The 12,275-nt window shown below is 37.8% G+C and overlaps 1 protein-coding gene and 1 pseudogene across 1 annotated transcript; both read right to left on the bottom strand.

Annotated features, from left to right (window-relative positions):
- Positions 1 to 4,179: 4,179 nt before the first annotated feature.
- Positions 4,180 to 6,752, bottom strand: LOC122306327. Its single transcript, XM_043118759.1, has 3 exons — positions 5,775 to 6,752; positions 5,283 to 5,679; positions 4,180 to 5,033 (listed from the first exon to the last, which is right to left on the bottom strand). The coding sequence occupies exons 1-3, from the start codon at positions 6,750 to 6,752 to the stop codon at positions 4,180 to 4,182; spliced, it is 2,229 nt and encodes a 742-aa protein (XP_042974693.1).
- A 1,176-nt stretch (positions 6,753 to 7,928) lies between these two features.
- The window catches only part of LOC122307998, a 74,776-nt pseudogene continuing 70,429 nt past the window's right edge, over positions 7,929 to 12,275 (bottom strand).

Raw genomic sequence — 12,275 nt, 5'->3', positions numbered from 1 at the left:
GGACTCACTACTCCTCCTCTATAGTTATTTTTTCTCAGTGGTTACAAGTCAGAAACCATGAGATTGAAAAGCTTAAAGAACAAATTATTATATTTCAGCGAATTGTTCAAGAGTCTCACATAAGGGAAGGAATCATTGGTTTGAAAAATAAACAGTTGAAATCCCTATTGAATTCTTCATTCCGCTTGCCAGTTCTCATGGATAGGGATGACATGATATTGTATGAAGAGAATAAGCATCTCAAACATGAGGCTAAGAACCTCAAGTTTATGTAAAAGTATTTATAAAAATTCTCTCTATTTTTATTAATTCTGGTCTGTCTTTTAAGAGATATTCATAGCTTGCATCATACATATTTCTTTTCTAATCATACATAATCTATCTTTTGGCAACGGTTTTGTAAAACTATCTACTAATTGATCGTGTGTGTTTGTGAACTTTAGTACTATATCGCCTTTCTACACATGATCTCGAAGAAAATGATATCTTATTTCAATATGCTTAGTTCTAGAATGTTGTATTGGGGTTTTTGAAAGATTTATAGCACTTGTATGATCACATTTGATTAGAATGCGATTATACGTGAGTTTAAAATCTTCAAGTTGTTGCTTCATGTAAAGAACTTAAGTACAACAACTACTCGTAGCAACATATTCTGCCTCAGCAGTAGATAATGCAACAGAATTTTATTTTTTACTAAACCAGGAAACTAGTGCATGACCTAAGAAATGACATGCTCCACTAGTGATTTTTCAATCAATTTTGCAACCAGCATAATCTGCATTTGTGTAGTTGATTAGATCGAAAGATGCGTGCTTAAGGTACCATAACTCTAGGTTAATTGTACCATTAAGATATCTCTAAATCTCATCATCAAACTCAATTTTAACATACTTTTTTTTTTTAAAGCCGGTAGCCACCCACATAGCAGCCCCGTCCCAAGTTTATTAAGACAACCCTCACATATGGCGGAGGAAAACCGTGGTTACATCACTATCAACAGGGATTTTACAAAAGATAAACAAAAAATAGAAAAACCCCTGTGATCAAAGGAAAACAAAACAAAGAAAGAGCTAACAACAAAAAGGATAGCATGATTACATCCTTAGATAAGGAAGACCCCACATATCCGTACGTACTAACCCACGAAGGATTCCCCTATCAAGGGCCAACCCTGTGAAAAACTTACCTCTATTAAAAGCCCCCTCTTTGGCAAGATAGTCTGCAACCATGTTTGCTTCTCTGAAAATATGTTGGATGGAACACTGTAAACCAACAAACAAACGCTGGATGTCATCCCAAAAATCCCACAAATACCATAAACTGCATTTCCCAGCCTGAATCCATTTTACAATAACATCTGAATCGGACTCCACCAAGATGTCTCGAATACCCAACTGTTGTGCCACCTTTAACCCATCCAGTAAAGCTCTCCCCTCAGCAACAATATTAGAGACATGCCCATAATGAATAGAAAAACCCGCCAACACTCTACCATCATGATCTCTAATAACCCCACCTCCACCTGCTAACCCAGGATTTCTGAGCGAACTCCCATCAACATTGAGTTTATACTGACCTACATTTGGCTTACTCCAAGCTATAGCTTTCATACTTTTTCCCTAACATGAGAAAAAGGGCAATTTAATTCTTGTAAAACCTTGATATCATTTGCATACAATCTATCAAATTTTCGATGCAGGGAAAAAAATATCAATTAACATCAATTTGATCCTCCTTACCACACCCCTCCAATCAGAAATCTTGCCTTCCATTCTATGCTCACACCGTGCTCTCCATAAAGCCCACGTGATAATGATTGGTAAGATGCCACGACAACAACTTCCTTGAGAAGATTCTGACGCTCGAAACCACCACACATTCATAACCACAGTCCAGTTTTGGAGGTTAGGCAACAGAACCCCCAAAACACCTGCAAAATACATCCAAACCATAGTAGCCAACTCACCACTACAAAGAATATGATCAATGGATTCTTGTTGTGGTAAAACACAACAATGACACTTTGAAGCTAGAGGAATTCCTAGCTTAGAAATGATGTCATCCACAGGTAAAACATGTTTTTTAGCACGCCAGCAAACAAAAGACATTTTTTTTGGCACCATACTATGCCATGGCCATTTTTTCCAAAGACAAATAGTCCCCGTCTCTCTAATTAAATGCCAAGCAGATTTGGTAGAGAAATTACCGTCTGGATTAGGCTTCCAAATACGCACATCTGAGCCACCTGAGATTTGAACTGGCGAAGCAATAATTTTTGCCACCATCTCTTCCGACACCAGCAAACGCAATTTAACCACATCCCATCCAGAACTATTTAAGATATCAGCCACCAATAAATTCTCATCTATACTAACCTCTTCTGTATTAGCAATGGCCCTATCCCCCAACCAATTATCAAACCAAAAATTACAAGCACCACTTCTAATAAAAAAACATGAATTCTGTTGCACAATCGGCATTACTGACAAAATACCTTTCCAAAATCTTGAACCTGTGGAATTATAAAGAGCCATAGGGTGCTTACCACCCACATATTTCTTCAGAAAGAATTTTGCCCACACTGAGTTCCCCTCCAACAGTTTCCATGCAAATTTCATGAAAAGAGACTTTTGCACATCGTGTAGATTTCGAATATCCAAACCTCCTTCCTCAACCGGCAAACAAATATTTTTCCAAGAAACCCATTTTCTTTTTCGTTTATCATCAGTCGAATTCCAAAGAAAATTAGAGAAAATACTTTTGATGGCCTTGAACACACCCTTAGGTAAATTCATAACAGAAAGAACATGAATTGGCATACTAGATAAAACATGTTTGAGAAGAATAATCTTACCCCCAAAAGAGAGAATGTTACTCTTCCACCCAGCCAATTTTTTTTGCAACTTTAACAACAAAGGCTCAAATAATCTGATAGTCATCCGCCCCACATGTAGCGGAACTCCCAGATAAGTGCATGGCCATTTCCCCTCCATAAAACCTGTGATCCTCAAAGACTCCAATTTTCTAGCAACATAAAACTTAGAGGAGAAAAAAATAGATGACTTAGCCGGACTAATCATCTGCCCAGACATAGATTGATACGCTTGCAAAGTCTTCATAATCTGCAGAAGAGATCTTTTACCCCCATTTGAAAAAATCAGCACATCATCAGCATAAAACAAATGAGAGATCAGAGTACCCCCATTAGCATTAAATGGCTTGACTCTTTCCTGTTGAAAATCAACATTAATCATACGAGAAAGCAATTATTGGGATAAAATGAAAAGGTAAGGCGATAGGGGATCCCCTTGCCTAATACCACGGGAAGGCTTGAAAAAACCCTTCAAAGAACCATTAAGCATCACCGAACACATAGGAGAAGAGATACAATTAAAAATCAGGCCCCTCCAATGATCTGAGAAACCCAACCTCTTCATCACCTCCAACAAGAACCTCCAATTTACCCTGTCATACGCCTTTGCCATATCTATTTTAATTATTACATTACCACCTCTCACTTTTTTATTCATACTCTGAACCATTTCTTGGGCAATAGAAATATTATCAAAAATGCTTCGACCTTTAATAAAGGCTGATTGTTCCTCAGAGATTATTTTCTACATGATTGGTTCCAACCTATTCACCATCACCTTGGCTAAAATTTTATAAACAACAGAGCATAAACTGATAGGCCTGAATTGCGAAAAACCCCTCGGGTCATCCACTTTCGGTATCAACACAATATTGGTGGCCCCAAAGAAAGTAGTTAAAGGCTTACCCTCAAAGAATTCAATCGCCAACATCAATAAATCTTCTTTGATTATATCCCAGGCATGATGGAAAAAACTAGTAGAAAAACCATCAGGCCCCGGACTATCTTGTGGAATCGACCAAAGCGCCTCCTTAACCTCCATCAAATTTGGAACTCTGCAAAGAAACTGGTTATCATCCTCAGTAATAATAGGAGTTATAAGATTCATACCAGGCTCCTCAAAGGACACTGCCGACGTGGTTAATTGCTGTTGGAAGAAATCAACCGCCCCCTCAAGGACTGCTTCACCGGAATCAAGAACACTACCATCTTCAAGCGTCATACTCTCTAAAGCCTTAAATTTCTTTTTACATCTAAGAGAAGCATGAAAGAAAGCTGTGTTTTCATCTCCTTCACAAATCCACTTAACTCTGGATTTTTGACACCCCATAATCTCCTCTATACAAATATTGGAGATGCTTTTGCTTGCATCTCAAAAGTTCAACTTCCATATCTTGAGTATAATTATGCTGCACATTATTCTCCAACTCAAGAAGCTCCTCTTCAATAATTTTAAGATCTACTCCCACTTTACCAAAGACCTCCCTATTCCATTTCTTCAACACTTGTTTCAATTTTTTTAATTTTCTACTAAATTTCACCATCGGGCATCCTTGAAATTCTTGCCGCCAACACTCACTAACCACACCTAAAAAATCCTCATGCAAACACCACATTCTTTGAAAACGAAAAGGTATAGGACCAACCCTCCTATCAACCCATAAAGAAGTAATCATAGGACAATGATCAGACGAGGTTCGAGGAAGATACATCAAACAACTATTTGGAAACCTCGATAGAAAACCAGTATTCACCAGCACTCTATCAAGTCGAGCCCAAATTCTTCCACCCCCTAACCTCCCATTACACCAAGAAAAACGATTGCTAGAATAAGGAAGATCAACAAGACTACAATCTTGAATACATCTATTAAACTCGTCCCGCCCCCGAGAAGACTGACAAACTCCACCAATTTTCTCACCTTCAGACCGGATAATATTAAAATCCCCACCAAGAAACCACGGTATATTTGCACCACCATCTAAATCCTGAAGATAAGACCACAGGACCCGACGCTGTTCTTGAAAACAACTTGCATAAATAAAAGTAGTCAACACTCTAGAATTGCCAATAGAAAACCAACCTGAGAGAGCTTGAGCCATCACTGAATGCAGTTGAAACTCTATGCCATTAGCCCAGAACAACCAAACTTTACCACCTGCGTCCACATTATTACAGAAATTTGGAAGACGTAACCACCGTGCCCAATGAGCACACTTATTGACTGAAAGAAAAGGTTTTAAAACTGCCACAACCGAAGGATGGTATTTATTATTGATCCGCCTCAAACTTGCCTTCGAGGAACAAATCCCTCTAATATTCCATACAAGAATATTCATCATTTAATAATGTTTATTAGAACGTGTCGTTCGTTCAAGAACAACAATCGGTTTCTTTGCTTTATTACCACGATATTTTCTTTTTTTCGGAACTTCAATCTCACTATCCGACTCATAACATTTAGTAGCCAATTCTTCAATCTCATCCTCATTATCATTATCAGTCAAAGAATGTGCCAAAAAAGGATACCTCAAACAATTTTCAGTACCTATAGCATTGCAGCAAACTTCTCCTTCAAGAGCTTCATCAATCAGCTTTAGAGAGCTTCTAGGGGACCCACGGATATGTACCAAACCATCACCCTCATCCTTTTCATCCAGCTTTTCAGAATCCTCAAACCAAGACAACTTACCAGCCGATTGACTCCCATAGACGTTCGGTTCCGCATCATGTTCTTCCTCATGTTCCGTCAGCTGAGTGTCTTCAATCCTTTTCATCTCTTTATCCTCCAAGAGAGCTTGGGTCTGTGAAAATAAAACACCATTAGCATCCATAAATAAGGTTTCCATCTGGTCGACAGAGCAATACTCTGTTTCTGGGCAATTCGATCCAAAATTGCTTGCCGTCGACTACTCGGTATTTCCTGCTTCTCGTTTCCAGCCTGCACTTTCTCCTCTGTTTTCTTCTCCCCTACCACCTTCCATACTTTGGTTTCTAGCCCCTTCCCATTATCAACCGAATCCATTTTCTTTTTCCCCTTCATGTTGTACTGATTTTTAGATTTGCAGGAACCTTCCAAGTGCCCCTGTTTCTTGCACCAGTTACAAAACATCGGTAAATTCTCAAAAATAACTTCTTGAAAAAAACTGCTCTCCAGCCCAGGTGATCCTATCCAGAAGTGATTCTTCAACGGAGCCGATACATCCAACTCCACACAAATTCTAGCCGTTTCCAGTCTGGTCACACACAACGTATCATTATCACATTTCAAGAACCGGCCAAAACCATCACCAAAACTCTTCAACATGGACATTTGGAAGTAATTCGGTGGTAATCCAGGTAGTGTAAGCCAAACAGGGACCAATGGGGGCTTAGCCTCTTCATTAAAACCCGGAGTCCAGTGGAAGATCTTATACGGCACACCATTCACGTCTGAACATCCTCTTGCCGTAACCGATACAAAGTCACCCTCATTAATCAAATGAACCAATATATTCAGAGAGTTTCTCAACTGACCGACCACTGGCATAGCCTTAAGACCCCATTTGCTTTTAATAAAGATTCTAATCTGATCCAAAGAAGGCCGGCGCCGTTGAAATTTCAGAACAACTGCAAAACAAAAAGGCTCTACCGATTTCGCTACCTCAGCCGGAGAGAAAGTGAAGAACATCTCCCCATCCACAAAACGTGGTTCACGTACTGAAATATCCAAGGAAGGCAGAGGTTGTGGTCGGTTAACCACCACATCTGAAAAGCCCCTCCGAGAGCCAACTCCAGCAGCATGCAACGAAGAAGAGAGAGCCACAACAGCCACCGTTCCAGGCACCCCCAGTGGCTGGGCAGCAGTGGAGGAGAACGGCGCTACAGGGTTTTCCATGCAAACCCTAGGGCTACGTACTTCCTAGAGAGAAACCTGCCACGTCATTGATTAGCTTAACCACTCAATTTTAACATACAAAACTTGATTTGTGACTGTTAAATTTATTCAAAAGTTGGGTAACAAACGTTCCATCATTCATTTTCAAATTGAATAGTGTCTTCATCAAATACACCTTATTATTCGTCGACGGCTTCTCGTACATCTAAGATAATGCCACCATAAGATTCACCATGGTCTTCTTATTAAATAACATTATGTGCAACTGACCTTGATAGAGTCAACTAGATAACACCAAAACCTATCGATCTAAGATTCCAATAAGCATCTTCCATGATTTCCCACTTCGTTCACAGTTGAGGAAGATTTAGTCTATTTCCATAGAGATAATCTTCAATATGCATTCTTCAATACCCGAAATCTGTGCCGTTAAATTATTGATCCTAGACACCTTCACTTCTTCTCCAACCATCATTCTTACTCAAATCCAAGCCTAAAGATCTTATACAAGTTGTTGGGAAAATAAAAATAGAGAGAAAGTAGTAAAGAAAATAGAAAAACAATCACACAACACAAGATTTACTTGGTTGGGCAATGTGCCTACATCTATGGAGCTACAGGAAATTTTTATTCAGTGGGAAAGTTGAAGTACACAGTGGAAATTTAAATCTCTCTCCTCACTCACTCTCTCAAGATGCCTTTCTCTCTATTTTTTCTATTTTCCGTCTGTCTTGATCCGTTTCCTGAAGTTTATCAATCAACACACACACACACACACGATGCAATAAAACACTAAGGGGTTGAATTTCAAGTTATTCGCTTGAGCGAGGTGTCGAGCTTGACTCTAGCGAACTCTCTGTTTGGTATACACTCAAGCAACCCATCGAGAGAGACTAGAGCAAACTCTCTGCTTGGACTTCGTTTAAACCAACTGTTGAGTGAACTCTCTGCCCGAGTTTCTTTTGACCAAAATCTCGGGTTACCTTCACTAGAGTATAAAACCAAGCTCCACTCAATAACTTTACATAGAGCTTTAATTTGCTGCCTACAGCATATCAGACCTGAACTATTTAAACCCATCTAGATGAATAGTTCCTAATTTAAAACCAACCATTTCTCAACCTGTTTGTATCAAATCACAACCAATAAATCCTAATAGACCAACTAGTTATATAGCCACGAACAGAAACTAGCACATCGCAAATGCATGTACAATTTGAACCTGAAAACAAGATTGTTTACCCAAGGCGAGCTAGAAGTTGAACACTACTAGAAAGAGAAAATAACTATTTTTAAAGCATCTTAATGAATTTTGAAGCTCCCTCTTACTTGTATGCAGGAATCCAAACATCTGGATTGTTGGATGTAGTGAACAAAACAAACATCTGATAGAGAGTGGTGCCAAATGAAGTAAATTCTGTTGTTCCCTCCTAGGTATCTTCAAATATAACATAAGCTAACCAAGTGAAAAATAGAAGAAACAACAGCACTGAAGCCTGCAGTTGAACCAAATCAGTAAGAAATTAACTCGAAAAGTAAAAGCATTAAATGGTATGTATTTTTAAAAACAAGACAATGGATTAAAATGAAAAAGATGCAAATGAAAGTGCACCATTTCTAGAGTTACATACTGAAAAAGAGATATTTTTCGTTTTAAGAAACAATTAAGTTTAGTGCAAAGAGACCCTCAAATAGAGTAAGTATAAAAAAAAAGTGCCCCAATGAATCATACACCAATGAAGACACCAACAAGATCTATTAATGGAGTAGAACTCTTGCCAACAATAATTGACCACTCGTGCAGTAAGTCGCACAACTAAAATTTGCAAGCTGGGAGAATATAGGTACCCTTATTATAAGATAGTGAACATACCAAGACAATCAAGAGGTTGTAGTTAAATATTCCAGCCAAGATGAGGATGGTTGTTCGTAATTCCCTGATACAAAATAGAATGAGAAAACATCAAACTAATAACATAAATTGTTTAGTAGTGAAAAACAGTGTAAGCCAAGCATGTGCATCATCATTTATAGGTACCTACAAAGACTAAGCAAGTTCTAGTTCCCAAAATGTTTTTGCACCATCCATTTAATCATTGTCTAGGTCTTCAGCCCATTAAGACTTGATTATAGCCTCTGATAACATATCACAGGCCCAATTCTTCTAATCAGGTAGTCCCCAGAAAATGGAAAGTTTTCTTATCCCAACACTGTTAATACTTGTGCATAACTCAACCTGAATTGCCCTTGTACCTAATAAAAAACTCCAAGTCTAGGTTTTGATAATGATATAGGAAAAATTCCAATTATTCGACTCTAGCAAGACACTTCTTTTTCCAATGGCTAAGATGAATTCTATTTATGTATTGGTTTCTTTGACAAGAAACTTAGATTGCCCATTTTAGTAGTTTGGTGTGAAGAATCCATTCCTTTATGGAGATCTAAAGTGCATAGGAATTTCCTTTTGGCCCTTATTATCCTCACCCAATGGTAAAGTATGTAAACTAAAGAAAGCCCTATATGGACCTAAAACAATCTCCTACGACATAGTAGTGCACATTTGAACATGTAATTTGATAATTGTACCAGCCTTCATGTTTGACAAAACAGTCTTATATTTAACACCTCACATGCCTGAATGTTTTGCCTAGCATTTCTTTTTTAAACCTCTTTATCATAGGCTGATCACTCATTATGTGACGTTTGAATAGTAAGTTGAGATGAGAAGAGATAGATGAAAGAGTAAAATATTGTTAGAATATTATTTTTTAATACTATAATTGTTTTGGGATATGAAAAAAGTTAAATTATTTATTATATTTTGTGTGGCGATTTAAGAAAATTGTAATGATGGGATGAAATGAATGTTTGGCTTTTGAGCCTCTGTGAGAGGAAATGCCATTTGAGGAGGTAGTTAAGAAATGAATGGAGACAAGGCCCCAGGACCAAATGGGTGTCCTGTGGCAATTTTAAAAACTTGTTGGGAGGTGGTCAAATATGAGGGTTGTCCTCAATCGTATGGAAGACCATTTGCAATGGGGCTCCTTTGAAGGAGCTTTCCTTTTGTAGACTAGCAAAGATCCTTCTATTGAATAACCTATGGAAAACACAAATTATGGTGAAAAGTTTTTTGTATGTGCAAGCAGAATGCAGAATCCGTTAATTGTCTTTTACTTCCTTGTGAAGTGACACAAATTATGTCAAGTTGTTCTTAGTCATTTTGAACTAAGTAATTGCATGCACCTAGAATTCTTAATGATGTGCTTTAGCTTCTATTTGACAGTGCTACTAGTTTATGGGATTACCGGCAGAGCAAAGTAGATTTCATTAAATCATGGCCGAAGGCTGTAACATAGTCTTGATTACTATTATTATTATTGTTGTTGTTGTTGTTGCTGTTGTCGTTATTTTAAAATCTTTTTTTAAGAGTTTAATTATATTTTAAATTTATTTTCCCACCCCTCTTCACGCCTCTTTTTCTCCCAGGAGGACTTGTTTCCTTGTCTGAAAACCTTCCAAAAATCATAGTTAAGATTTTACAAGCATCAAACCATCACATAGTTATTCTCGAATTCCCCACGAAAAGTCCCTCCTTCACACCACAACTTTCACATTTAGAGTCGTAGCAAACCAACACAGCACATACACCACCGTGAAATCTTTCCAGCCAACCCACTCTCACAAAAACCGGGGCTCTCTCCTCATTGAAAAATAGCCTAGAGGATGCCGATTGGTAAGTCCTTATCTTTCTCCATTTCTTTTTTTTTTTACTTTTCTTTCAGTCATGGCTAACGAAATTCCTTATAAGTGATTTTGTTTCTACTCCACCATTGGCCACCGCAGCGTGAGTTGAAAAGCTGCCCAAACTACCTAGAAATTTTCACCGGTCACTTCTTGTCTCCCCAAATGTTGCTCTCTCTTGCCTGGTTTGGCTATGCAGACCAAACCATTTCATCTCATCTTATATAATCATTACAATTTTTTTAAAATCCCACACAAAATCTAATAAACAATTCAATTTTTTCAAATCCCAAAAATAAATATTAAAAAATTATATTATAATAATATTTTATTTAATTTTCAACTTTTATCTCATCCCATCTCATCTTATCTCACCTAAGTAACCAAACGAGGCGTCATGTGCGTATTACACCTCAACCCTTTCTCCTTTCCAAGAATGTTATTCTTCTTAAATCAAAAGTGGGCCTTGGGCTTAATCCAATTCGGCCAAGTGTCTTCAGTTTTGCTTTCTTTTCTTAGTCTAAAGCACGACCCATTTGATTCCTTCAATGTTTTTTTATTTCACGTTCATATTTTTCTTTTTGTTTCCAATCTACTTGAAAAGACATGCTTGTCTATGAGTATTTCTCAAAATTCCCTTTTAATTAGTATATCTTGTTGGACATGAATTGTGTTGCTTTGGGCTTGAAAAACCCCATGTTTAATGTTATGCCATGCACAAAAGTAAGTCACACCATGTAAGTTCATGAAGTCAATATGTTCACATGCATTATGAAAATGCACAAAAGCTTTTCATGCCATGTAAATTCATGAAGTCAAGATGAGGTCTTGGGGCCATTCAGTTTGAGAAAGGCCTAGTAGCTTTCATGGACATGCTGAACAGAGTTTTTAGGGTGTATATCAATTGGTTTGTTGTTGTTTTCATTGAAAATATCCTTATTTATTCCAAAAGCCAAGTTGAACATGAGGAACATTTGGGGATTGTGTTGTAGATGTTAAGAGAGCAACAGTTGTTTGCAAAATTCAAGAAGTGTGATTTTTGTTTGCAATAGATTACTTTTTTGGGCATGTTGTGTCAAAAGAAGGAATTTTAGTAGATCCAGCCAAAATTGAAGCAGTTGTGAAATAGGTCAAGCCAACCAATGTAAATGAAGTAAGAATCTTCTTAGGTCTTGTGAGGTACTACAGGAGGTTTGTTGAGGGATTCTCTAGTATTGCAACTCAGATGACTAAGTTGTTGAGGAAAAATGAGAAATTTCTTTGGACTGAGAATGTGAAAGAAGTTTCCAAGGGCTGAAAAAGAGAATAGTGACTGCACCAGTGCTCACCGTTCCCTTAGGGAACACGGGACTTGTTAATTACAGTGACGCTTCTCTCAAGGGATTGGGTTGTATTTTGATGCAACATGTAAAAGTTATTGCTTATGCTTCTTAGCAACTCAAGAGCTACGAGCATAATTATCTGACACATGATTTGCTTGCAGTAGTTGTCTTTGCATTGAAATTGTAGAGGCACTATCTCTATGGAGAAAAGTGTGAGATCTATACAGACCATAAAAGTCTGAAGTATTTCTTCATATAGAAAGAGTTGAATATAAGGCATCACGAATGATTAAAACTTTTGAAAGACTATGAATACAACATCAACTACCATTCGGGTAAGGCTAATATAGTGGCAGATGGTCTTAGCCAAAATCTTCCTTCAGTACCCTTGCTACTATGTACACCCCTCAAAGGCATATTTGATTGGGTATGAGTGAGTAGGGATTAAGATGATTATGTA

Source organism: Carya illinoinensis, chromosome 4, assembly GCF_018687715.1.
Source record: "Carya illinoinensis cultivar Pawnee chromosome 4, C.illinoinensisPawnee_v1, whole genome shotgun sequence".
Lineage (NCBI taxonomy): Eukaryota > Viridiplantae > Streptophyta > Magnoliopsida > Fagales > Juglandaceae > Carya > Carya illinoinensis.
Note: the sequence above shows the minus strand (reverse complement) of the source record. Positions and strands in the feature narration are given on the sequence as shown.

What these genes read in the sequence shown, in the direction of transcription:
- LOC122306327 (XM_043118759.1), bottom strand. Translation starts at nt 6,752, where the DNA reads ATGGAAAACCCTGTAGCGCCGTTCTCCTCCACTGCTGCCCAGCCACTG. An exon ending in TACCGAGTAGTCGACGGCAA is followed by an intron (nt 5,680 to 5,774) that starts GCAATTTTGGAT and finishes TTATTTTCACAG; the next exon opens with ACCCAAGCTCTCTTGGAGGA. An exon ending in GAAAAAAAGAAAATATCGTG is followed by an intron (nt 5,034 to 5,282) that starts GTAATAAAGCAA and finishes ATGTGGACGCAG; the next exon opens with GTGGTAAAGTTTGGTTGTTC.